Source organism: Sylvia atricapilla, chromosome 14, assembly GCF_009819655.1.
Source record: "Sylvia atricapilla isolate bSylAtr1 chromosome 14, bSylAtr1.pri, whole genome shotgun sequence".
Lineage (NCBI taxonomy): Eukaryota > Metazoa > Chordata > Aves > Passeriformes > Sylviidae > Sylvia > Sylvia atricapilla.
The window spans coordinates 7,884,735-7,910,343 of NC_089153.1; the positions used below are offsets into that span (position 1 = coordinate 7,884,735).

The 25,609-nt window shown below is 45.8% G+C and overlaps 1 protein-coding gene across 6 annotated transcripts; it reads right to left on the reverse strand.

Annotated features, from left to right (window-relative positions):
* Positions 1 to 3: 3 nt before the first annotated feature.
* Positions 4 to 24,382, reverse strand: LOC136367414 (solute carrier family 22 member 4-like). 6 transcript variants are annotated; one of them, XM_066328985.1, is made up of 11 exons: positions 23,896 to 24,381; positions 19,651 to 19,697; positions 17,833 to 17,936; positions 16,055 to 16,209; positions 12,347 to 12,518; positions 10,294 to 10,420; positions 8,267 to 8,367; positions 7,082 to 7,296; positions 6,217 to 6,399; positions 3,626 to 3,761; positions 4 to 2,468 (listed from the first exon to the last, which is right to left on the reverse strand). In XM_066328985.1, exons 1-11 carry the CDS (start codon positions 24,248 to 24,250, stop codon positions 2,393 to 2,395), a joined length of 1,671 nt encoding a protein of 556 aa, XP_066185082.1. In that variant the 5' UTR covers positions 24,251 to 24,381; the 3' UTR covers positions 4 to 2,392. The 6 variants fall into 6 exon arrangements, with proteins under 6 accessions (XP_066185082.1, XP_066185085.1, XP_066185081.1 ...); XM_066328988.1 differs by lacking the exon at positions 23,896 to 24,381 and adding an exon at positions 23,581 to 23,619; XM_066328984.1 differs by lacking the exon at positions 19,651 to 19,697 and having other exon boundaries at positions 12,347 to 12,470; positions 23,896 to 24,382.
* Positions 24,383 to 25,609: the final 1,227 nt, after the last annotated feature.

Sequence of the window (25,609 nt, forward strand, 5' to 3'; positions counted from 1 at the left end):
AAGTTGAAACAATGTCAGTGCACGTTTTTATTACAATGAAGACAGAGGTCAATGACTGACAATTACTACAGCTTCATATAAGCATGAGCAGATCCAGTAATTCAGCTGAGGATCAAAGGTTGTACAGAGACCCCAGTAACAGAGGGTACAGATGAGACACAGGGAGATGACCCCTGCATCAGTGAGAACAATCCAGCTGGGCTTCCCTCATTTCCACTACACTCAGACTCCATAAGGCCTTATAACAACACCACACACTTCTAAGAAGGACATTCCACTCCTCTGAAAGATTACTAAATCTGCTGCAAAAAAACCTAAAATGTTACGCTAGCTTGAGATCAATGGTTTAAGTAAGAAAAATGTGACTGGTTAAAAATGGTATTTAAAAAACCACTGTACTTTTTCTTATTTAAAAAAGGAAAAACAGGTTTTAAGATACTGAAAGGTTCAAGAGTACAAAAATATTTACCTTTTAGAAATACCCAACCCTACAATCACATAAGACTCAAAATAACAATCTTCATAAAAATATGGCCACCTATATTTAACGCAAGTCATCAAATCTATCCTATGCTGATAAAAAGGCTTTCTTCAGAAATTTAGTTACATCTAAACAGTACTTAAGATTAACTCTGTAAAAGTAAAAGGAAGATTAAATACTGCTCTTATTAGAGAAATTGATTGAGAAGGGATGAGATGATCAGGAGTCACAGAACACTGGTTCCCTCATGCCATGTTACATTTATGGCAAAAGCATAACTGCAAGAAATTAAAAATAGTATTTCCACTCCCAAAAGCAGCCTGAGTTAATTGCACAAGTTCCTTGCATTTGTTATAAAGCTTAATATTTGTGCTTGAACTTCAGGGAGAGCCTCGTTCTTGTGCCAAGGGCCAGCACAAGACAACTTACCCTGAACTCATACGTTAGAGATGTGCTTTTGTTGGCCCTTACAGAAGGTGAATCAGGGATAATTGTTATTTATAGAGGATAAAAATCACCAGGTCTAATAGACTTTAGGTGACCAAGAAGTGCACATACAGCCAATAAATACAAAAATAAGAGAAATTACACTCTTCAAACAAAGTAGTGTTCATAAAACAGTAGTAGCACAGCTCTGAGCTCTACAATTGTATTCATCCAATCGAGTTTTTCTGAACTTAAAAAGACCCCAAAAAACCAAACATACATAATCTATAGGATTTGAAAAACAAAACACTGGTTTTGTTGGTGTTGGGTTTTTTGGTTTTTTTTAAACCCCTGTGGTCCCAAATTAGTCCTTCTGAATTTTTAATAGCTGAAGGTGGACATACCCAGTACAGAAAATCAGATTTTTGTGAGCATCAAATTGCCTTTAAGTTTGTAAATTCTACAAAGATTTTGTGAAAGCTTTCGAAACTGCAGTGAATGTCCTCTGAAGGTGCAGAACAAAGTGGTTTATATTCAAAGGAGAAATTAAATACTTCGGGAAAAAGAAAAAACAACACCCCAAGAGATCTAAAAAACTGCTAATGCCTATATACCATGAAAAACCTGAAAGCTATAACAGCATGGCATGATAGGACAGGATCACAGATTTGCTACAGCTCACTTCTGCAAGTGGGTGTGACCCACCAGAAAGTCAGCAAATAATAGTCATTACTCAGTGCTCAAGATTTTCCCCCTTTCCCAAAGACACTGAAGATTCACAAAGCTGAAGATTTGGGGTGGGCTCAGGCTTTATGAAAAAGCAGCAGCTTTTACAGGAACAGGGGGATCCCAGGCCCTGGGAAAAGCAAGAGACATCTAAAGCCACTCTGATGTTATGTTTAAAACCCATTTATGGGAAGGGAAGTCTATGTCTGCTCTGCTACAAATGAATTCTGACTCCACTTAGTCTATAGGCTTTGGTCACAGATTTCAGAGGAGGCCAGGATCTTTCTTTCAGGTTTTGAAAGGTAGACACCCAGCTTCTCTTCCTCCAGTCAACAAACAAAGTGAGAAAAAAACCCCAGTGTTGTTTGCTTTTTTTTTTTTTTCCTCCTTTCAGTAGCGTTTATTGAGTACTTGACTGTCTGGAGTCACTGCTGTGTTATTTCTAAGACTTACTTCCAGCTTGTTCCTTGACTTGTGTTTAGCATAGACAGCCCCTCATTTTTCAATTGGGACTGTGTCTGCTGACAAACCCCAGGAAACAGGACACTGAATTACAGACTAATAGTCCTACAGGAGTAGACAGCATCTGGTCAGTACATTATGTAATTTGGGGACAGCAGCACAGGGGATAACGACTATGGTGCAGTAGCTGTTGAGTTTTGTTCATTTTCCTCAGTTTTGTTCATTTTCCTCTGGCAGAAAATGCACTTTGAGATGACATTGCTCTTCTTTCAGCCCCTCTTAGAGGTGTGTCTTTCTTCACAAAGGTGTTATCAGAATTTTAGGACTCGCCTTGGAACTCCTAATGCTTGTGGTTTGTTCCACATTTCTGAAACTGAAAGCAAGTAAAAGACTGAGAAAGTTTTCCAGGGCGTCATCAGACACTTCCCTCTCCTATAAGCACCATTCCAACGTTACAATGCTAATACATACATTAGATGAAATATAATGTTCCAAGTGTGCCTTGCTGGATGGCAGCAGCAGTGCAGCACACAATGCTTAGAACTTGAACATAATTCAGCAACTGTAATTCAGTTACTTCAGGCTGTTGATTCAAGAAACCTCCAAAGGGAATCTGGTTTGACTCTAGGATTTCTAGCAACAGTTTGTCAACTGCAAAGCTGAAAAGCCACAGATGAGATATGTAAGAACTCCCTAACTGTGATAAAGAGCAAAATGTCCTTTCTCAAGGAACCTGACCTAGGAATTTTTATTTTTTAAGCATAACGACAGTTCCATATACTGACCAGGAATTAGATACAGGGAATTCTAGCTTTTTCAAGCTATTATTGCTTACAGGGGCAAAGTCTGTTCCAATACCAGTTCTCACTGAACTGAATGGTGCCTATGCAGCTGCTCTTTGGTTAATTCAGTTTCCCTCTGCTGCTCTAAGAATTTTTCTCACATGGTAGCAGATGTGCATAGATTTGAGTGGAAATGTTTGTTTGGGATACCCTAAATAGCAATGTTGGTGGGACAAGAGAACTGTCATTGCTTACAGCTAAATCATATAAACCAGAGAAAAAGCTGTCCTGGCTTGTCTCTGGCTGCCCAGAAAGAGGCTAGATGTTGAAATCCTGCATTTAATTAAGAATAGTACCTAAAGAAATTACACTGGAAGAATGAAGGGTCTCATAATGCATATAATCCTACTAAATAAATAGTTTAAAGGAATAGTTTAAATGAAGTGTTAAGGAGATTAAATGATATTATGGTATTGAAAGTGTCTGGCAAACTGAAACAACAGCCTCAAGGTGCTATGAAGGTCAGCCTTGTTTTGCCAGCACCCATCCGCTCTTGGGTTCAGACATTCTGGAGAAATTGTATGGTGTCATTGTCTATCGAATTAACAACCCAAAAGAAAACAATCTGAAGAGCACTTGGAAAGCTTTGAAGTTTTGCAGAGGACCTGAAGAAACGTGTTTCCTGATTGTGAAAAGGGACTGTGTTCTGAATTCCTGTGAAGCATGGGATGAATGAAAGCTGCCTTACCATTTCACTTTCATCATCTGCTCAAAGCTCTCGGGCAGTGGATTGCCATAGCTCTCTGGGAGAAACAGGGTAAGGATCCCAATCAGCACGGTCAGGCTTCCCATCAGGATATATGGTAGGAATCTGTCATAGGCACCTGGCAGAACACAGAACATTCCAACAGTACTTAATGTCCACAACTGACAAACGCACATGTAAAGTTTATATTCCAGACATTGATGTAATGCAGAATTAATTTGGAATAATTAGCTGAAAGATTCATCGGTATCAAAGGTGAATCCAAAGCTGAATTACATCTATTACCTGTCAGCAGTCGAAGGAGTTTTCAATTTTAAAGTTTCAATATGTGCTCTTGGATGGCCACATCTACCATAATTGCATGCCAACCCCCACATTTGTGTAGCAACTAAAAGTTTGGGTAGTTTGCTTTGTTTGTTTGGGTTTTGAAGATTGTTTGGGTTTTTGTTTGGGTTTTGTTTGCTTGTTTGTTTGGGTTTTAAAAATATTTTCAACTGGAATAATCAACATCTTTGCAAGGCAATAGCTCTGCTGGAGCCGTCAGTACCACACTGTCATCAAAAACCAAATCCTCAGTTAAATAATACAGTATAAGGGAATAAAATTGCTTGTAAGCAATGAAGCACTCATCACTGCCTGAGATCACATATCCTGCTGGGCTGGTGCAAAAGAAGGGAAGAGACTAAGTCAGCTTAACAGGTCAGTTACAGACTAACAGCTCATTAATGGGGAAATGCTTTAATGCCTTCCTTACTGCAAAGGGAGAGAACATCAGACTTCCAAAGACACACATGAGGCTCTGACCTCAGTCTACTCAGAAAATTATTTTGGACTTGAAGGCAGCAGCCTCTGCCAGCACCCTCAAGCTGGCACACAACTGTTTAGGCAGAATGCAAGATCCTCAAATCACAACAGCACAGCAATGAAAAGGTCTTTCAGAAAAGGGATTAGCTAGGAGTTAAAATACTGAAGATAAAGTACCAAACTGGACTTGACAGCTTTATTTTATAGATTTAGATAGAGCAATATGCTTTATAATGTATGGAGTAAACTCAGATTAAAGAGAGGACCTCTGGGTATGTCTCACAGAGCCGAAGTTTGTGATCTGATCTCTGTGTTTTTGAACTGGATGAACCACAGGGTCCTAATTTAGCTGTAGCAAATAGCAGCAGCTGACAAGTTTATCCTAAAACCTCTTAAAGTTTAAGAAACTATTTTGATGTCTGGAACAAGATTTTTTAAAGACTGAGCCCAGTGATACCTGTGAGAAAAAAACCCAAAACAAAACCACAAACCCACAAAAAATAATCAGTAAAAATGTTATTTTGTCTACATTTCTCTCTTAGTGTTGCAATGGAGACTGAAGACCTTAAGGAGAGTCACAGTCCTGCTGACCTTTTTACTTTACATTTGCACAGTACAAGTATGAAAGTAAGACAAGGTATTTTCATCATTTTTGGTACAGTGTGTTCCAGTTACACTGGAATGCAGAGGTGATTCTATCTGTAACTAACACTGATTAGTTACAGATAGTCATCTTCTCTCCACTTTCCTGGCATGGAGAATCAGCACTAACCCCTCAGCAGTACACCAGCAATGTTTTGTCAGAGCCAGCAAAGTCATGCTCATGTTGTATCAAAGATCTCAGCAGGAAGCGACACTCATTAATGGCAGAGAGAGTTAACATGGGTCCAGTGATGGCAGGAGGAAATAAATCATGTGTGAATGAAAGAAAGAGGAGATTGAGCACCCTAGACTGAACAGTAGGTATTCACAGATAGCCTTATTCACCCTTAGCCCCTAGCCTCTGTCACTCTTTCCTGTCTGCAACATGAGGAATATTTTTATGTATTAAACAAGAAAAAAAACAAACCAAAAAATATTTGTCAGTTAATATATATGCAGCACTCAGAATGTGATGGCACTAAGTGTCAAAAAAAGCTTATGAGGAAATCAATAATTCTGCTTACAGAAACACTGAGCAATAAGCAAAATGAATGAATACTGAGGTGACTGGCTTAGAAACTGAAAAAAAAAAACTCACTTCAGGTAAACATACTTTCATGTTACTTAACCTGTATGTTTTCGATGTATTACTTTAGAGAGCACAAATCATGGAAATTTTTGGATTCTCACTTGGTTTATCTCCTGACATACCCATCTCAGGATGCACAGGGACAGTACCATGCCATGAATTTCCTACTGCTACCTTTCCTTACTTGCAAGACCAGTTCTTGTCACCCTCTCCTGGGAAACTAACTGGCATCCTGAGATGTGATTATCATTTCAGCCACTCCGATTGCATAAACACCACCATTGTATTGGATCAGCCCTAACCCACTTCAGTGATACATGAATAGTCCTTAAAGGAATGAAGTGCCTGATCCTTCTGTGGAGCCCAGGGAGCTCCACTTAATTTCTACCCTGTGTGACAGTGAACTCACACCCCAGCTCAGAGAAGGAACTGAAGAGACCACAAGTGAATAAACTTAAAACTAAAGCTCGCAGTACAGAAGCTCAGACAACTTCTCTGGGCAGTTGTGTGGTGCAAGGTGTGAAAAATGCTATCTCACCCAGGTAGACAAAGTAAGGAGCAATGATGCTGCCCAGCCTGGAGGCCGTGGAAGTCGCTCCCACTGCCATGTTCCGCACTTGTGTCGGGTACAGCTCCACATTGTAGACATAGAGCATTGAAAAGGCAGCAGTGATGCCAAACTTCCCAAGCATCACCAGTCCAACAGAGAGGACATAAAGTTCTGGAGGAGAAAAAATAAAATCAAGGTGAATAAATAGCCCTGTGCTTATTACCTGTATTACTTCTACATCCAAAAACTGAATTGCTGTGTTTTTCCAAAAAGTCATGAGTTTGGTTTTTTAGGTTTAGGTTTAGTTTTAGGTTTTTTAAATTACACAAAGTATTAATCCCATCCCTAGATGACTCCAAAGTCCCCAATAAGCATAATGCAGACACTAAGATTATTCTGAATTTTTAAGATTTTGGTTGTCTTCAAGTAAAACAGAATTCTTGAAATGAAACAAAACTCTGGATTACACAGCAATAAACTACAAGCTTGAACCCATCCCTTTTTCACAAAATCCTGTGGAGATTTTCACACAGTGAAATATGGATGAGGTTTTTGTAGCCTGGAAGCACAATCAGGTAAATCACAGTACAGTTTTGGTGTTCATTTTAGAAGCTGGTTCCCTCTGAACTATATAAAGCTCAGTAATTTGACACAATAAATGAGAGTCGAGTGTGACTCAGCATTTATAAATGCAAAAAAAGAAAACAAACCAAAGGCTGCAAGGGATCAGCATAAACTTGACCTCAAATTCTAAATTTGATCCTAGTTTCCAGCAATTTTGCAGAACTATTACACAGTACCATAACATATTTTGAATGTTTCGTATACGTACGTCACATATTTAATTTTGTACCTGCAGGAACGAGCTGAATGAAGAGGACAACACTTCCCCCTAAAAAGAAGGTGCCAGATAAGGAGTAGCGGCGTGGGAGGGAGCGGAGGAGAAGCCAGGCGATGACATAAGCTGGAACTTCAATAACAGCTGAGAGGAAACAGTTGACGTAGGCATTTCCATGCCAGTCTGGAGTGCTGAGGGACAGGCCAAAGTAACCAACTGATGTGAAAAACCTGAGAAAAGCAACAAAACCAAATTATTCCAGAAATAGCAGTCTCTGAATGCCTCCAGTGTTGCCTTGGATCGTGTTACAAAAATAGCATATCGCAAAGCACCGCCACAGGCACTGTGGCTTAAAAAAGTCTCAGTGGCAACCCCCTTTCTAATTCTGTCATCCCATTCAGTGATCACATTCACAGCAGCTTGAAGACACCTCGGATTTCTCTGTCATTCCTGCATACACTACACCAAGTTAAAAGCTTTGTGGAAGTTTTTCACAAAGGCTTTTCACTGCAATGGACTCAATGACACAATGAAACTCTTGCAAGGTTCCCAAGCCAACTACATTCCTACTTGTAGCTAGTGTCAGGATCTCCCACCCTCAGCAGTTCCAGTATATCTTATTTAATCTTCAGAGAGAGCTGGATGTTCAGGTTTCAAATCTCAGGAATGCCTTACCAAATGTACTAGCCAGTTCCTTTCTGCTGGGAGGAATATGGATAGAAAAGAGTTCTGGTTTGTCTATATGGCATTACTGGGTCCTCATTCTCGTGGCTGCCCAGGCAGGGACCAGGATCTCACTGAGATGGGCACAGTACGGAAACAGAACAAAAGTGCTGGCCAGGGGTCTGGCTTTTGTTATGTTACTGAGTTGCTGCCTTTGCTTCAAGAAGAACGCTTTTTTTCAAATAGAGATTACAGAGATGGGGAGCATTAAAAAAAAAAAAAAAAAAAAGGGGGAACATACTTCAAAATACTCACATTTGTTACATGTAGTTTTCTAACTATTTTACCTGAGTCAAGGCTACTGTCTCCATATTTGTGTGTATTAATGCAGTGTGGGTGTGAGGACACTGAGGGCCATGTACCAGCCAATGACCACTGGAGCTGGGCTCTGAGGCTCAGACTTATTATCTAAACCTGTGGCCTCAAGTCAGAAACGGCTCTATTGCCTGGGTACTTTAGGAATACACATTTCCTTACCACAAAAGTAATGACATAATAGTAATAGTTGCAATGTTTCGGGTTCGAAATAGGTCCAGAAGGATAGCCTTCTGCTGCTGCTGAGGCTTCGAATCCTGCATCTGAAGGAAAAAGGAAAACAAAACCAAAAAAATTCCCACACACCTAATAACAACCTCTGCTACCCACAATCTGGGCAGTTACAAAGTTATGACTATCAGGGGATAACTGGTCAGCCCAAGGGCCACTTCTGCACCAGGGAGTGCAGTCCTTAGGTGGAGTTGTCTCTGCACCCAGCTGTACTCATAGGAGTTTCCATTGCACCACGATGATTAATTAGAAAGGAGTATCAGCTGACCAGACAGATGAGTTAACATTTCCTTAGGGATCTCACACAGTACTTCCAGAAGTAACCTCAGTACCAGAGACATTTTTGTCCATTCTGTGCAGTATCCATTCTCTTTAAACTTCATAAGTGATGTGAAATGAATGTAGGAAATCACCCAGTTTTGCTGCCTGCCAGCACCCTGACAGGGAGAGGAACAGGTGAGAAAGGTTGGTGAGGTGGCCAGGGCACATCATAGGAGGATCCATCACACCGCACTGGAGGGTTTAGTTTGAGGCCTGAAGCAGGAATCTTCTGGGTGGCAATAGAGTGCATTCTGCCTGCACACTTTGCCCTTGTCAGGGCAAAGCCAGAACTTGTGGCCAGGCTTCCCCCAGGCCCAAAGAACAACTCACTCTGCTTCTCCCTACAGGACTATCCAAGAGATACCCTTTCCTAGGACTAGATGGTTTCCAAGGAGCGTTTTTCTATTAATGTTTGAAAAATACTTCCAACATGAGACTCAGCATGCAGACATCATCCTCAGGTTTTTTTGGACAGACACTTTGGCACACAAAATTTCCATGAAGCAGGTGTGTGTCTCCTTGTTTTAAGAAATAAAGCAGGAATGATAAAATGCTGCAATCCAAAAAAGTCGTCCCCAGTTTGAAACACCTCTGAGGCCTGGCTGTGAAGTAAGAGAAGTGCTTTTCCATACTTGGTGTAGAATGAGCTTCTCATAATTGGAACATTCATTTCAATTTACACTAAAACTTCCACTTCAGAAAGAGATCTTCAGCGAAAACATGTGTGACAGCCAAGTGACGGATCCTGCCCAGGGGAGGGGTAACTCACAGCATCTTTGTCCTGCAGACATTGCAGAGGAGCACACAGTGCTTTGCTTTCTGCTCCACCAGGAGAGACAAAATGCAGGTGGCAGTATAAGGCAGTAGAGGAAGATCTGACCTATAGACACACGGCCATTGCTGACACAAGGCTGGAAGAGTCTTTGCACAAGAAAAATCATTTGCTTCTTTGTGAGGCAAATGAGGAGCTCCAGTGAGGGCAGAGCTAGTAGAGGGGGAGATAAGCACAGGAACCACTGTGGCTATGCTGCTCCCTGGCTTGCTGGGCTGCCAGGTTTGCACTAGATTTTCTTCTTTTAACCAATAGATATGAAATAGAGAAAAAACACAATTATGAAGAAGAGCTTGATGTTCTTCACTGTCTTCACTCACATCATGGTTTTCAAGTCCCCTTGTCGCACTCGGGTGCTTTGGCTGGTTTGTACAACCTTTAGAGTCCCTCAGGCCCCACGCAGCCCCAGCTCACGGGGATGCTGATTCAGGGTGCCCCACACAGCCCTCCTGCAAAGGGCTGTTGCTGAACTGCAGACCTCTAATAACGCACCAAACTGAAAAGGGCACAAACACATTTTCCTTGGGTCTTTACAGTGCTCAAAGGATGAAGAAATCTGGGTCACCCTTGGTTTGAAAACCACAATAAACCACTGCTGAGGAAGAGAACTTTATTGTGAAAAACAAACAAATAAATCCTCCCTCTGGGTTCTCACTTTGATCTCACTAACCCAGCACTTACCGCAGTCACTGCCAGCCCAAGAGCTGCTGGAGCAAACCAGTTCTTTGCTGGCATTTCCCAACAAGTCAAGCAGCCAAATGGGGAAGTGCCAGCCAATTAAAGCACCAGGATGTATGGAACATACCTCTGCAGTATCGAAAACCACAGCTGGGGCTGGAATGCCATTTATTTTTGCAGCCTTTTGGATAATAGCTTCTGCCTCCTTATGTCTTCCCTGGGAGATCAGCCACCGAGGAGACTCAGGAATAATCCTGTAATAAGTTTCAGAGAAAATGACTCAGTGTTTTCCCAAAAGTAACAAGTTATAAATAACATATTTATTGTGCCTCTAAGTTACACTAGGATCTCACAGATGGCTTACAGCACGAGACAGCCAGCACAGAAGCATGTGGGCAATGTAATTCAAATACATGGGACCTATCCTCATGCTTAAGTAGCTGCTTTGTCCTCAGTGGTGTTTTTTAAGGAATAATTGATGTCCACCAGATGTCACCAGATAGACAGAAAGCATGGGGGTAGCTTAGTCAGTGTGAATCAAAAATATTCTTAGGAAACTGCACACAATGTGGAAATTCTTTAAATATGCACAAATGTGTATTTAAAAGTTCTGTGTCACAGGAATCTTATATACAAACCTCTCACCATGTTACCACAGCTCTGCGGCAGATTCTCCCAGGCAGAGTGCAGGGGCAGTGTTCCCTTGCAGAGCTGATGACATTTTCTAATCAATTACAGGCACATGTTGAATGAATTAGCATCAAACAAAGGACAGAAAACTTTAACTTTCCTTAACTAAATCCTTTGGTCTTAACAGATGCTATCTTGCTCCCTTTAGCCAGCAGCACTTTTTTCTCTCCTTGGAAAAAAAGCAGGTCAGACACTCCTTTTCTGATGAACTCTAAAGACTGACTCAAAGCCAGGTCAATAATTAAAAACATCAGATGATTTAGATCTGATCATTAATCACTAATGGGATTTTCTGTAAGATGAGCTGCCTCCACTGCTCTTCTTACTGGGAAAGCTGAGGGTCTTGAGACTGCAGAGATAATGCAGGGAACCTTCTGGGGAATTTGGAAGGGAAATGAGTAAAAGAGCAAGAATGGTACAGAGCAGAGAGATGTGCAAGTCACATGGCCTGTGGAAGCAGTGGGTCCACATGCCAAAATGCCAGCTAACACCATCCTGCCTTGGCAGAGCTTTGCCAGTGCATCTTGACCCCCATCTACCCCCACACAGGCCCCAGACAAAGTGCTGTCAGAGAAAGTTTTGGGAAAGTTTAAGTGTAAGCTTTTGAAAGGCCTGGGAATTCCCATCCCGTAGATTTCAAAGCAGGACTCTGAAGCCATGCCTTGGGGACAAATTTCCAGTGCCTCACAGTTTGTGTTTTACAGCACACATCTGAGAGGCTCCCACCCAAACCCAGCCTCCCCAGAGAACGGCTGTTTGGTGCACAGGGAAATGCTGCTGTGGTGAAGGGGTTTGAACACTTGAAGTGAAATAAGAAAACTGACCCTCAAACAGAATCAGACTGTCTTTAAAATCCAATGACAGCAGAGGTGGAGCTGAAAACCACTTTAAAGGTTTGATTTGAAGACTAAGGTTAAAAAAAACCCCAACTAACCAACAAACCACTAGCAGATACTTCTAACAAGATTGGGACATGCAGGAGGTCTTTTAGACTATAGAAGAGTGTGTCTAAATCACTTAACTGTTATAAAGATGCTAATTGCTCTCTTACAGATACAACTTTTTCAAGATAGCAAAAAAAGAAAGGAGTTCCCTGAATAATATGAAAGTACTGTTCCTGTTGTGAAGTATCCTTATTTTAAGAGTTTGATACTTTGCTTTTCCTTTCCTATTTTGAAGCACCTGTCCCTTCAGAAAAGAGCAGATGCCCAAGGCAGCAACCAAATAGGGCTATCTACCCTCCTTCAGTGCTTCTATCCAGCTAAAAAGAGCAGGGCTTCAATAGCACCAATGAGGCTCTCTAGGGAGTCACTCGGCTTAAAATTCTCAAGAAAAACTCAAGAAAAAAAAAAAAAAAAAAGGCAAAGCCTTCTCACACGGCGAATAGAAGAGTGCCCCTCCTCCCTGACCCTCTGCCATCACCCAGCACCTAGCCCAAAGAGCCTCAGGCAGGAGGGGAGGTGGGAAGAGTGGCCTCGGCATGGACTCACCACCAGAGCGGGATGCAGAACAACCCCGGGACAGTGAGCGCCAGCAGCAGCATCCGCCAGTCTCTGATGAAGTAAGCAAACAGTGGCAGCAACATGTAGCCAATTGCAAAAAATATGCAAACTCCTAATGTAGAGAATAGAATACGAACTGTTTTGCCAAGAATTTCTGTGCCTGTTTAAAACAAGGGAGGTTGGATTAGCATTTTAACTCTTTGTTTTCAAGCATGACTAAATACTTTATTGCATTTACAAACAAAAAATAAATTAAACAATCTTAGAAAAGAGCAGCACAGCACAGACCTGCCTGTACAGAAAAGCTGCTGGGAGTATTGGGAACCTTCAGATAAAGAAGCTACTTCTGTTTGCTTTGATTAATGCGTCGGCAGACACAGATAAGGACAGGCACGGGGGATGGTCGGCAGACTTCCAGGAGCCTTCCCCACATGCTGACCTGGGACACATCCTGCTCCCCCACTTAACCCATCTGGATTTAAGATGCTGGGCACTTCTGGAAGAGCAGAGGTCTGAGCACAGCAGACTGACATGGGATGGAAGGATGTGAATTTACAGTGAGGTGGGGTGGAAACAAATTTCCCACCTAGTTTTTGGAACAGAAGAAAGGGTGGAATGTTGGATTGGCACAGCACAGGCTGAAGGAGAGAACCAGGGAAGATGCCATCCTCTAGTAATGTTACTGTTCCAGTAGCCAGGCAGCAATCAGGGAAAGCATCCTACAGCCATTGCACCATGCAGCAACCTAATATTGAGTAATAGAAACGGAGACAGTCCTAAACCTTCAACAGCACCTAAATTCTTTTACAGTGAAACACCCAGTCACTTAATAGAATCCAGTGAATCCCTCAGGTTCACCTCACTTCTCCTTCAGCTCTCAGCCCCTGGTCTACAGAGCTCTGCTTCACATTAGGAGCACTGCAAGGGCCACAGCTGCCACAGTTTGAGCTGGACTCAACTTAAATGCAAACGACATTGAGTGACTGTGACAGGAGGGTCACAAAGTGTGGAGAGTGTACTTGGGTGGCAAGAACTGCAACATTTATTATTTCAGAGAAGATGGAAAAAGTACCCAAGACTGGAAAACCCTCTTATTTGACAGTTACATGAATTTTCATTTCAGAAACCTGGAGTAAGTGAATAAAGTCACAGTAAAACCTGAAAAAAAAATTTGCTGGGATAAAATGAGTGTGGGGGATAAATTATACCATCTTCCTCTTGACTTGCTCTTGTTTAGAGGGGTTTTCTTGGGAGAGGTCTGATACTTGAAACATTGGTTTAAGTCTGTTAAATATTACATTATAATTTTTGTCAATTCAAAGCCAGTGTGAGATGATGCCTCTCCTCCCTCTCCTCTTCCCTCATTCTCCTAGCTATGGAGTAACAGTTCTTGGACAATACCAGCATGCCTTCACAAATCTCTGTAGTGTTTTACAGTCCCAGAACCTGAACACAACAGTCTTGATCACAGAGAAAAACTGAGACCTAAAGCTAAGACAGAAATTTCACAACACGTGGTTGAAAAACCTCTAACAGTGACTACAGAAGTTCACCAACAGCTCAGGGGAGAACTATGTCCATGAAGGTGGGCAACAGTGTAAAGGGCAGCATGAGCCTGGGTGCCTAAGGATACTGAAACAAGGTCTGAGCTACTCATGGGGAGGCAACAGAGGTTTGGATGTTGAAAGTTTGAATGACAAGAGAAACCTGCACTGAACTTGGAAAAAACTCATTGCACTTGGGAATGGAGGGTGCCAGGGCTGCAGCACAGCCAGGGTCAACAGGGCCTTTGCAGGTGCTGGTGTCACTGCTCCCTCCCAAACACAGGTCAGCTCTGCCTGCTCTTGGATGAGACAAGAGGAGTATCTCCAGCACCTCCTGTAATCAGGATGGGCTTTCTTAAGGAGTTACTTTTCTTTTTATAGGTGTATTCTCCTATTCAGTATTTCTATCATGTGCAGCTTCCTGGAAGCTCCTGGGTTTGCCTTGCCACAAGCAGAAGTCACAGTGCTTATGGGACACACTGGCTATAGAGTGCAGGGTGGGAAGGACCACCCCCTGGAAGTACCTCCCTCCTCACCCAAGATGGTCAGCTGATGGCTCACTTAAATGGGGAAGCTAAGGTGTAAGTTAGTTTAGATTAATCCTGCCCTCAGAAGCAGCCTCAAGGCTGCTGGGGAATGACCTGCACTGCTGGCAAGTGCCCCAGCAATCTGCCTCTCTGCCCCCTGGAAGCCATTGCTGCTGTGACAACTCTACAGAGGAGATGATGGCAGAAGAGACAACAATGGGGCAAGGGCCAGCAAACAACAGCTAACTAATTAAACCAGGGAGACTCAGTCCCCTCTCTCAACAGTAGGAGCATTTGCCCAGTGGGGTCTTCCTGGCCCTGCCTTCCAGCTTTGCTTCTGATGAGCACCAAGACAACATCCCAATGCACATCCAGCTGTGCCCCACATTCCCAGGGAGCTGGGAGCTAAATTCCTGCCTGATCAGAACCTGCACTCTGTGCTACACAACCCATGTGCTTCCAAAGGCTTTTCAGCTTTACCCAGTGTGGTACCTCCCAGCCTTCCTACGGCAGGCATTTGCTCTTGCTCTATCAGCTCCACACAAGAATTAAACTACCAGGACACTGGAAGCAGTGGCAATGGTGACAGCAATGGCAGGAACAGTTACAATGGTGATGGCAACAAAGGATCTCCCTGCTGACAGCCTGACCTTAATCCTCCCTGTGCCACAGGCAGCAGTGACTCATGGCTGCTTGGGGACACAATGCTGTATCCTCTTCATAGCACTGCCTTCATATTATGCTCTTCTGAACTATTTTCCCCCATTAAACCTCATGGGGTAGGAAAGACCAGCATTAACTAGTAATGTACTATTTTAATCTAGCTCACATTACTATCTACAAATTGTAATGTCGACACCAGGAGTTTAAAAATGGCCACAAATATATATTTATATACCCCCTTAAAGACAGTGCTTGCAAATCCCAGTTTTCTCCCTGAGACCTGCATCACTCATCCCCATAATGTACCCATGCAATTGCCTTTCTTGAAACCCCTGTGTCCAGTGGGAGGCTCTGTGGGGTCCCTTGTTCCCTTCAGGGTCCCCAGGCAGCAACTGCAGCCATGCAACTGCTGGGTGTTTCTTCCTACACTCCCCATGGAAAAGAAAGCAAACCTTAGCTTCCAACACTTCGGTCTTTATCACCGATCTCAACACTGAGAGCAATAACTTTATGGCTAATGGGGCTTTGGCACCCACCCATCTCCTCTGCTCTGGTCCCCTTGACACTTATTGTGCCTGGAAATTGCTGGTTTGCTCCAAGGCTTTGCACTCAGGTATGCACTGACCTCTCTTTGCAGAGAGTGCAGAGGGAGGCAGGGATGAACCCAAATGCCTTCTCTAGCTCAGACCTGCTGCTGCTGTTAAACCCTGAAGGCTGCCTTGAATGTCTTCTGCAAAGAGGAATGAAATGGATGTTTATTTAGACTCTTCCTGCTCTCTTCTTTTTCTCTAAAGAAAGTATTGGTTTGAAGAATTGCAGAGCAAAATAAAATCATACTGGCATAAAGTAGGAATTTTACCAGTGAAGATTTACCACTGTCTAATTAAATGATCCACATTTAGAGGGAAAAAAAGTAACAGTACATTAAGCAAACATTTAATCTAATGCAAACATATTCATACCCAAAATGAAGGCCACCACATAGTTAGAGATCTGTCCCATCCCCACAATGAGAAAGAGCACTGTGAACATCTCCCAGCTGGTGGAAAAGATCTGCAGGAAGCTGAAGCCAGTCTGCACAGCCATTGTCAAAAAAAGGATATTCTTCCTGCCAAACCTTTGGTAAAGAAAAAGATTATTACTGAAACAGCATGTATTTATGGTGGGGGCTATGTAAGAGGACACAAAGGAGAACAAATATCCAATCTCAAGTGATGCATCTTATAACAACCTGTTCTGTTCATCCTAAAGAATTTTATTATTTTTACATGCACTAGAAAGTGTTAAAATTTCCAAGACTCACGAGACAAACAAAGAAGAAAAGCTATAAGCAGAAACTTCAGAGAGCCACTAGACAGAGATTAAGGAGACTAGGCAACAGTACTATAGGGAGACACATGCAAACTGCAAATCACACACCTGAAAGTTAGGAAATGACGGCTTTTAGGCTATTGGCATCTATACTTTGCAACACTATTATGCTTTGAGTGTGCTAAATAGCTTTGTCAACTGGTTTCAGTCTGAGTTGCCAGACATACTGCACCCTTCCTGGCATTTGTTTCTCTGCATTAGGATTTTGTGGCATGTTGTCCTGGAGAGGCAGGACAAGCTCACATACAGGTTTTCATACCTGTGGGCACAGATGCTGCACAGGCTGCCTTGTCTGCTGCCTGCACCAACCCTTCACTTGGGAAAGGCTTCTGTAGCAGTCATGGGGAAATTGCTTAGGTACAGGCTCAGATCATAACCCTTTACTGACAAAACCCCCAAATAATTCAAGGAATCTCATGTGGGAAGGCATGAGGCAGGCTCTCAGTGGCTGTGCTGCCACCAGGGCACACACACTTCCTCAAATGCTCCCACTGGGCAAATGGCACCACCGGGATTTAGTGATTATCTCATCTCCCTTTCAAACAGTAACACCAACTGACTTCTGCACTGGGCAGGAGTCAGGCGATTAAATTCAGATCACATGGAATTTAATGCTGGAGGCTTTAGGATTAAGACTCCCAGTGAGTTTTGAAACCCCTCCACTAAGCAGCCAGAGGAACTCTGCTACCTTATGCCATCCTCATTCCCAGACAGCAGTCAAAGCAGGGTCAGTGATCCCACCATATGAGTGTGGACACAGGGCTGAGGGCAGTATGGAGGGGGGAGCAGAGATTTGCAGAGGGAACATATATTCTGCATTCAACGCTTGTAAGGCCAAAACCTCAGTACTGCTGAGACAATTATCAAATGCCTGTAATGATTTTTTTACATTTATATCTACTTAGTGACAGTTGCTATCATTTACAGGTTATCATTTTTCCTTCCTCTCATATGTCCTTACCCTACTGCTACCAAACCATCTCTCCCATGGCAGAGATTCCATTCAAAGGGCAAGTTTGTATCTTGCAGCTCTAACAAGGGATTATCAGTTAATGTGCAACAAAACCCAGCATCTTTTAAACTACTAAAAAGGCTGGATAAAGAAACAAATGGGAAGTAGGTTGTAAAGGGAAACCCACTGCATCAGTCTGCAAAGCAGTCACATGAGCTCCTTGTGGAGATCAGTCCCTGGGCTCTGGAGGGCCCAAGAGAGAGAAATCCTTCACCTGGGGTAGACCAGGATGGAATTTTTGAAGAAGCCAGGCCAGTTACCTAATTTTGATCAGAACTCAGAGTACTGGACATTTCATTCCTTTTGTCTCTTAAAAATAAATGCCCCAGGTCTGCCCTGCTCTGCCCACAGCGTTACCTGTCTGAGAGCTGCCCCGAGATGAAGGAGCCGATGAGGACACCCACAAAGAAGAGGGAGGTGGTCAGTGGGGCTTTCCAGTCGTCCTCACACACCAGGTTCCACTGCAAGAGAAAGGCCTGAGTTCAGACACAGCCCCAGTGCTGCACAGAGCCTCATCCAGCACAGCAGCTGCTGGTTGGAGACACACACATTTCCATGCAATGGAATTCTGTTTCCCCACATCCACACTTCCACCCATCACTGGCACTGTTTTCTTGGTTGTTGGAACTGTTGGAACACCCTGCTTAAAGCACAGGAAAAAGAAGGGGAAGTGATTGCTTCCCCAGGCAACTCCATGAGGTCAAAACACTAGCAGCTGGCTGACACAGCCCCATTGCCTCTGAAGGAGATGAGCAGCCAACAATGCCAAACCTGATGGGAGCCCATGTGTGCAGCTCAGGGGCTGCCCTGGACCTGTTTCCAGCACAATCCTCCCATCAGGTACTCACAAGACCCCCGGAGCTGGCTCCCCATGGTCCAAGGGGTTGAAAAATTGGATATTTTTCCACCAGTGAAAAAGAGCAATGGAGAAGGGTAAAGAACCATCCTAGCTAAGGACAGCTTCCAGTTTACCTCTGTCAGCACAAAACCTGCTGCATCTCTGTAACTTCTGGGGCTGACAAAACCTATGCAAGAAGACACACAGAATGAATCTCTTTTCTTGCACTGACGTGTTACCAAATTCTGTACCATCCCACAGCCTGCATCGCTGACTTGCCACCCATCACTCACAGCCTCATGACTGCAGCTGGCTGAGGCTGCAGACTTAGGACAGGAGCCAGGATGGAAACTTCCACCTAAAACTACTCATAACCTCAGACAAGGTTTAAAAAAAAAAAGAAATGGCATCATGAGCCTCTGTCCACTGAAGTTACAGCTGAGCGTGTCTCTGCCAAGGCTTGCTCCCTTCCTGGTGACTAACCTCTTAGCTAAGGCATGCCTGCCAGGAGTATTTAGGGAGAGGCTTCAAACATGTCACTGTCAGATCAGATAATTCTACCACAATGTAAGCTAGTTAGATCACAGATTAAGTATGGCATAATTTTAATAATTAGCCATGCTATCAGAGAGTGTGGCCATCACCCGTACCAACAGTCACCCCCTGCTTGGAGAATGGATGGGCCAAGCACAGGCAAAGGCTTGGTGACGGATCAGAAACCTGCCATCAGAGCTGCTCAGGCTCCTCACTCACCTGCAGTCAACAAGGAGCAACTCCTGTGTTACAGAGACACTCAGGTGCTGTCTGATGGCACCACAGGCCCTGCCAAAGGCAAACCACCAGTGGATTGGTGGATGAGCTTCACTGCTGCTGCAGAACAGGCAGGCAAACCCCAAAACAAGGGGGAAATTGGTGTAGTTTGATGCAGTTTGCTCTGGACTATAATTTAGGAAAGAGATAAAATTAATGGCTATTTTCAGACAGAAGTACGCTGCCAGCAGAGGGGAGTCAAGTACCTCTGCCCTTTGCCCAGCAAAGTAACGCCAGCTACATGACAAAAAAAGAAGTTGAGGTTAAAAACACAGTCCATGCCTCTTCCTGAGGAGCACACATATCTTCAATGCAGGAACAAGGAGACTTGTGGACTAAAATGTGACTGAAATCTGATTAAGAACAAAAAGAACCCTATGGCAGAATTTTCTGTAAGGTATTTACTTGTCCCTGCTGGGAAGGGAGAGATGGTGAAGTGTGGGCTCATCTGGGCACACACCTGCACTTATCTGCATTGTGTTTTGAGAAGGTGGAAGTTAGCATGTGGGTCAGTGGGGCTCTGGTACCTTCAAGGATGCTAGTTGTGAAAAACAGATGCAGGGATCTGCTTCACCTGTGAAAGAGAACAGATTTCTGTAAAGAAGATCGGTAGAAATCAAGTCCAATATTTAAAACTAAGCAAAATTCAGCTACAAAAGACATGGCATTAAAAGGACACTACAGAGGTCTTTCACCACATCCTGCTGCACCTTTCTTTTCCCACTAGGGGAAAGCTGTTGATTAACAGTGTAGCAGTATTTGCAGCTCATACAAATTGTTAATTATCTGGGTGCTGAGCACCTTGGTCTGGGGCCACCAGCACAGCACCTGCTCCTGGACCTTCAGACTTGAGCTGCTCAAGGTTAAGGATCAGTGTTTTCAAAATGTCTCCATGGTGCCAAAGGCACTTTGACTGTAAAATAAACCCAGCTAAATAATAACTTGCCCATGAAACTGCATTACCTCCTTGGTGCCAAATGCCTCCTATCCAGGTGTTCATTCCATTTTCCCCCATGACATACTGCATACCCAGCAAAAATTCACTGTACAGGGTCAAGTCTTTCAGATTTGGGGGATGTGTAAACAGCACACAGCAACTGGCTGTCCAAAGAGGGGTTAGTATTTACAGGAACTCATTGCATTTGACCAGAAAACACACAAATGCATCAAATCCATCTGACTTTAGTATACTTGAAGCTGCTGAGTGAACAGTCCACCTATTTTAGTTCCAATATCGCATGGTACCTGAGCAACACAGCCCTACTCTACAGCTACAGAACTCCCAAGTTCCAGCCTCCCATCGTAGGCACTCTGAGGCTCATGCCATGGCACTGCCCAGTGATCAACCACATACCAACATGGTAAGGTTTCACTAGTGCTGCAGCGTATAGGGAAAAGTGAAATGTAGCTTGCTTGACTCCTTCCTCAGAGGCTGCATCCATCACAGACAGCACCAAGCACATCATGGCTACAGGAGCTACAGCCCAGCCACAGCTGAGCTGCCTACAGCTGGAACTTCCAGATTGTCTCTACTGGACTAATTACACATTAACCAGAAAATCAGTAATACTGTAATGTCTCTGGCAAAGTAGACTGGGGAGCAAAGTTCGTGTAAGATTCCAAGCAAGGTCTCTGAATGCCAGGAATAGGAGCTGCTCAAGAACACTGTTATTAAATCACTTTATTCTCCTCAAATCCCCACAACCCTTTCCGACAAGCTCCCAGCTACTGGAAGAGCCAATTCTGCTAAGTGCTACTGACAGGAACACTAGAGATGGATGAGCTTTCTGAAAAACTCAAATTGCTGGAGAAGGCGCCCTGACTCCCCAGAATGCCGCCCCCTGCCAATCAGAAATCACTAATTAATATCCTGGGTACAACCCATTCACATCAGAGGAGAAAACACTTGTGGAGCCTTGTGTAAATGGGTGGGGCTGCAAAGCAGGGAAAATCTGAACTTGTTTCCAAGAGTAAAGCTGAAGATGAATAACTCAAGAAGTGTTAATTATTCACAGATGGCCCCATCCTGTTCCCCGGGAACCATGTCCAGCAATGAGACCAGCTCTGCTCGGTGCACAAGTGACAAGCACAAGCACCTCCATGCGTGACCACAGGGTGGGCTTCCAGGGCTGGGCAGGGCTGCTCTCCACTGATGGAAAAAGCTGTTAACAGAATGGAACAGAAAAAACCTTCAGATGCCTTCAAACCACAGCAATTCCTATCCAGTCTCTTGCCTCTGCCAGTCCCAAAAGCTTCTGGTTTCTGCCTTCACTAACATCAGTGCCAGGGCTGGAACAGGGACTGAGCAGGATGACACAGGTGACACACCAGTAGCCCCAGCAGAGCCTCTGACACTCAGAGCTTGGGGCCTCAAAGTGGTGTCTGGGGTACATGCCATGCCCCAGGGGTGGAGAGCAGCTCAGTGCATCCCCAGGGAGCAGTGACAGCCTGGCTCAAGGGAACTGACTGGATTGTAATGCCTACTCCTAAGGGCAAAATCAGTGCTTGTCCTTGAGCCTCTAATTCATGTTTGATCTAACCATCATTATCTCGAAGTAAAAGAAAAGCAGATTAAGTTCCAGAAAAGAATACCAATGTAACAAACTCCAGGAGGCTGCCAATAGGAAAAGGAAACCCTGCAGCCCTTTCATCTCAGCAAAGGGATCACTCTTGGCCCCACAATGACTCACATTTCCACTTGCTCACCATTACACTTACAGCCCCTTTCTTATTACATCATCCTGGCCCAAAGATCACCTGTGGACACATTCACTTTTCCCCACCATCTCCATTTTAAGACCATGAAAATGACTCAGACTGGGATTCTCTGTTCCCAGTGTTTAACATGTCCTCACAGACCAAGTGACACAGGTGCTGAGACGGTATGTCCCACTTCCCTTCAACCAGCACTAATAACAGGATTTAATGCAACTGGATGAATCAAATTAAGTCTCCAGCACTTAATCCTGTACCATCAAGTTCTGTTCTTCAGTTGAGCTCTTGAACTGAAGCTGTTTCTTCACTCAGCTCTTCTGATGGCATGTCTTGGCTTGTCTTTCCTAATACAGAGAAAAATGTTGGGTACAAAAATAAGCATCTCAAATTTGTCTAAACTGCCTCTTTCCAGCATTTAATCAGTGCCTGTTTTCCTTCTTTTGAAACCAAATTCTGCATTTTTTCCAAATGTCCATTACAATTTTGCAACAAAACAAGCATCCTTCTTTTCCATCTGGCTTACAGATGGGAACTTGGCACTTGGTTTCCATCTCTAAATGTGCTATTGCCTCTCTGGCACGCCCCAGGCCCCATGGCAAACCCCACTGTTATGTCCCTCCAAATCCTGCACAGAATGCTCTTGTTTGGCATCTGCCAACATAAATTACTTACTGTTCATTAAGAAGAATCACATTTCTCCTCCTTTTGCCTCATTTACTGCCTCTCCCAGAGCAAGCACTGACTCCAAAACGGAGATTACAAATTCGTAGCCACACCAGGATAAACTGACCTCCCTCTGGCAGTGAGAGTGGCATTGTCTGTGCCAGTGGTGGCACCAAGCACCCGCCATGCAGCCGTGCCAGCCTGTGGGTTATGTGGGCAGCAGCCAGGCTGCTGCTTTAGTTCAGCCAAAACCAGGAGCATGGCAAGCTTCCCATGAACCCCTGCCTTGGTTTGATACTGTGAGGGATCTCCAGTGACTGAGTAAGAGTGCCAGCACAAATGGCAAGTGTCACATGTGCCACTAACTCCCCTTTGAGCAGGTGACAGGAGGCTGACATCTCCTGCCCACATCCTGCCTGGCATGTGGCTGAGCCTGTGTCTGCACACCCCCAGCACAGACCGTCCTCCTCAGGGCACACAGACTCCTCACCTCATCATCAGAACCTTGCCTGGCTGTGCCATCCTGCGATGTTTTTTTTGGTGACAGATGTTGCTGCTGAGTCACAGGGACTGTGAGGAGGGCTCCACACCCATTCCTCCCCAGTGCGTGAGGAGGGTGGTCCTTGGCTACCCGGGGCACACTCGGCTGAAGGACCCTGGAGCCTGCCAGCAGCCATTGCCTGGCCCGAGGGTGAGCCTGTTATTCCCTGAAATCCCTTACACAACCAACAACAGCAACAGCACTTCTGCAGCTTCAGAGGAATCATTTTCCTCCTCTAACGGAGCTCCATGCTAGCATTACAGAACAGCACGTCCCTGCCACCACACCATGGCACAGCCACAGGACCCAAACAAGTGCTTACTGCTGATGTTCCCACATGACACTCTGTACAAATGATGCCACCGCAGAGCCTTACAAACCGAGCGGGCACCCGGCTGCAGGCAGGTCAGGCTGTCACAGCAGTGACCACGGCACCTGCGCCCACCAAGCCCAGCGCTGACGGCCGCAGGCATTCCGGGAGCGGGGCCAGCGAGGGTCCGCTCTGCTCCGGCCCCACACGGGCTGGGTGTGTCTTCACCTGAACGTGCCCAAGTCTCCATCAACGCAGCACTGAGGAAACTACCAGGCTTCAGTAGGCTTTCAGCCTCTCCCTGCACACAAACCTGTCTCGGAGTAAAACAAGCTGGAAAGCACAGCTGGAAGGGCGAGGGCGGGCAGCTCCTTCGTCAGCCTTTACCCCCGGCATCCCTCCCGCTCCTCGCAGCATCGTGCCCACCCGGAGCCCTTCCCACGGGCACTTCACCCGGTGGTTCCCGCTCCCTGTTCGCCCTTCCCCGGACAGAGTGACAGGCCCGGCACGGCCGGGGGCGGGGGTGTTATCGCGGCCGCGCACCTCGGTGATGATAGTGGAGTGATAGACATCGCGGCTGTACTCCCAGCCGTCCAGGCACGGCTCCTGCTCCAGCGCCTCCAGCTCCACGTCGGAGCCGGGTCGCAGCCCCAGCGCCGAGAAGTTGGCGAGCGCGGCCAGGCGGTAGCGGCGGCAGCGGCTCGGCTCCTCCTGCCCGCCCCGCAGCTCCAGCGGGATGCTGGCGTTGCGCCACTCGTCGCTCAGGTTGGCCCCGCGGGGCACGACGCACCGGTGCTCGGGCGTGCCGGCCAGGAACACGACCGACATCCCGTTGAAGCCATTGGGAATGATGCTGGCGCTGAGCAGAAAGAAGACGAGGCGCTGGAAGCGGCCCCATTCGCCCAGGAAGGCGGTGGCCGCATCGTAGTCGCGCATGGCGAGCGCGGAGCCCGCGGGTGTCCCGCGGAGCCGGGCGCTCCGCAGAGGCGGTGCGGGCAGCTCCGCCCCCGCCCGGGCCGGCCCCCGCGGGGCGGTGCGTGCTGCCGCGGCCGGAGGGGACCCGGGGGACAGTGCCAGCCCCGCCTCCCGCGGCATCCCTGCAGCCTTCCCCGGGCACCGCTTCTGCTCCGCCGCGGGCTGCGGAGCTTCCCTTAGGAGGCGTGTCCCGGTTTTTTCCATTTATTTGCCTGGGCCGCCGCAGCCGGAGCGGAGCGGTACCGGCAGGGCGAGATCAGCGCTTGGTGGGAGCGCGGCGATGGCTCCGCCGCCCCCAGCCTTCCCCGAGCCCTGAATCCCTTCTCCCGTCGATGACCTAAAACAGGTTGTCTGTATCTGGTGCATTGCTGCTGCAAGATGGAGGCACAGCATGGTACCGTCCCCGCGGGAGGGAGCACAGCCGGCCATCACGGGAACAGCTAAGGCACAGGGAGCTGGAGCAGCGAGCCATCAGCTGGGAGCTGCCGGGTCCCTCTCCCTGGGTCATCCCACGAAAGGTAGCGACGTCAGTAACGGGAGCCCTCCTACACACTGGCACAGAGGAAAACAAGGACCAGACGAAGCTTTTAGGAATCAAACGTCCTCAGAGCCCCTGAATTCCCGTCCCTAATGCAGCCCAGTGCTTTTTCCCAGCAGTGTTTACTCTCGGCAACAGACAAGGTCAGCAGTGTCTGCTCAAGGAGCCTGTAGCAGCTCCGGCCTTCAGAGAGGAGCTTTTTATATTCCCATCTCCAATCCATTTTCTATTCTTGCTCTACATGTGACTCTGGCTTTGCCCACAGTCGGATAGCTGTCAAAGCCATTTCAGAAATCTGAACAACGCTGTCATCTTCTGAAATAACTCAGGGAGCACTCAGAACCCCGGCGGTGTCTAAAACAAGCTCGGTGCTTGCCCTGCTCAGACAATTCGGCTCCCTGGAGGTGAGCAAGGTGCCCGTGTCGGGCTGTGCCCAGATGAGGATGCCCGTGCCGGCGATGTGCGAGGGCAGGCTGGAAAGCATCGCTGCAGCAGAGATCACAGAGGGTGATGTGGGAGTGTGGGAAGGAAGCACGGAGTGGGAGCGATGGCTCGGCGTGCTTGGAGAGGAGAAGCACATGGCAACATTTATCTGGCCAGGCACAGATCTGCTGCGACTTCGGATGTGGGATGAAGAACTCATGTCATGAGAAGATTCAGATATCTCCTGTTTGGAGAGGACATCCTCGTGCCGTGCCTGGGCTACTGAACAGTCTAAGCTGTCCCCAGTGATAAGAGCAGGGT

Excerpts from the sequence above, each read along its gene's own strand:
- LOC136367414 (XM_066328985.1), bottom strand. The coding sequence starts at position 24,250 with ATGGGGCCGCTTCCAGCGCCTCGTCTTCTTTCTGCTCAGCGCCAGCAT. Across the intron at positions 17,937-19,650 it reads CACAACTAGCATCCTTGAAG|TGGAACCTGGTGTGTGAGGA; the intron begins GTACCAGAGCCC and ends TTTCTCTTGCAG. Across the intron at positions 3,762-6,216 it reads TCCTTACTTTGTCTACCTGG|GTGCCTATGACAGATTCCTA; the intron begins GTGAGATAGCAT and ends GTGTTCTGCCAG.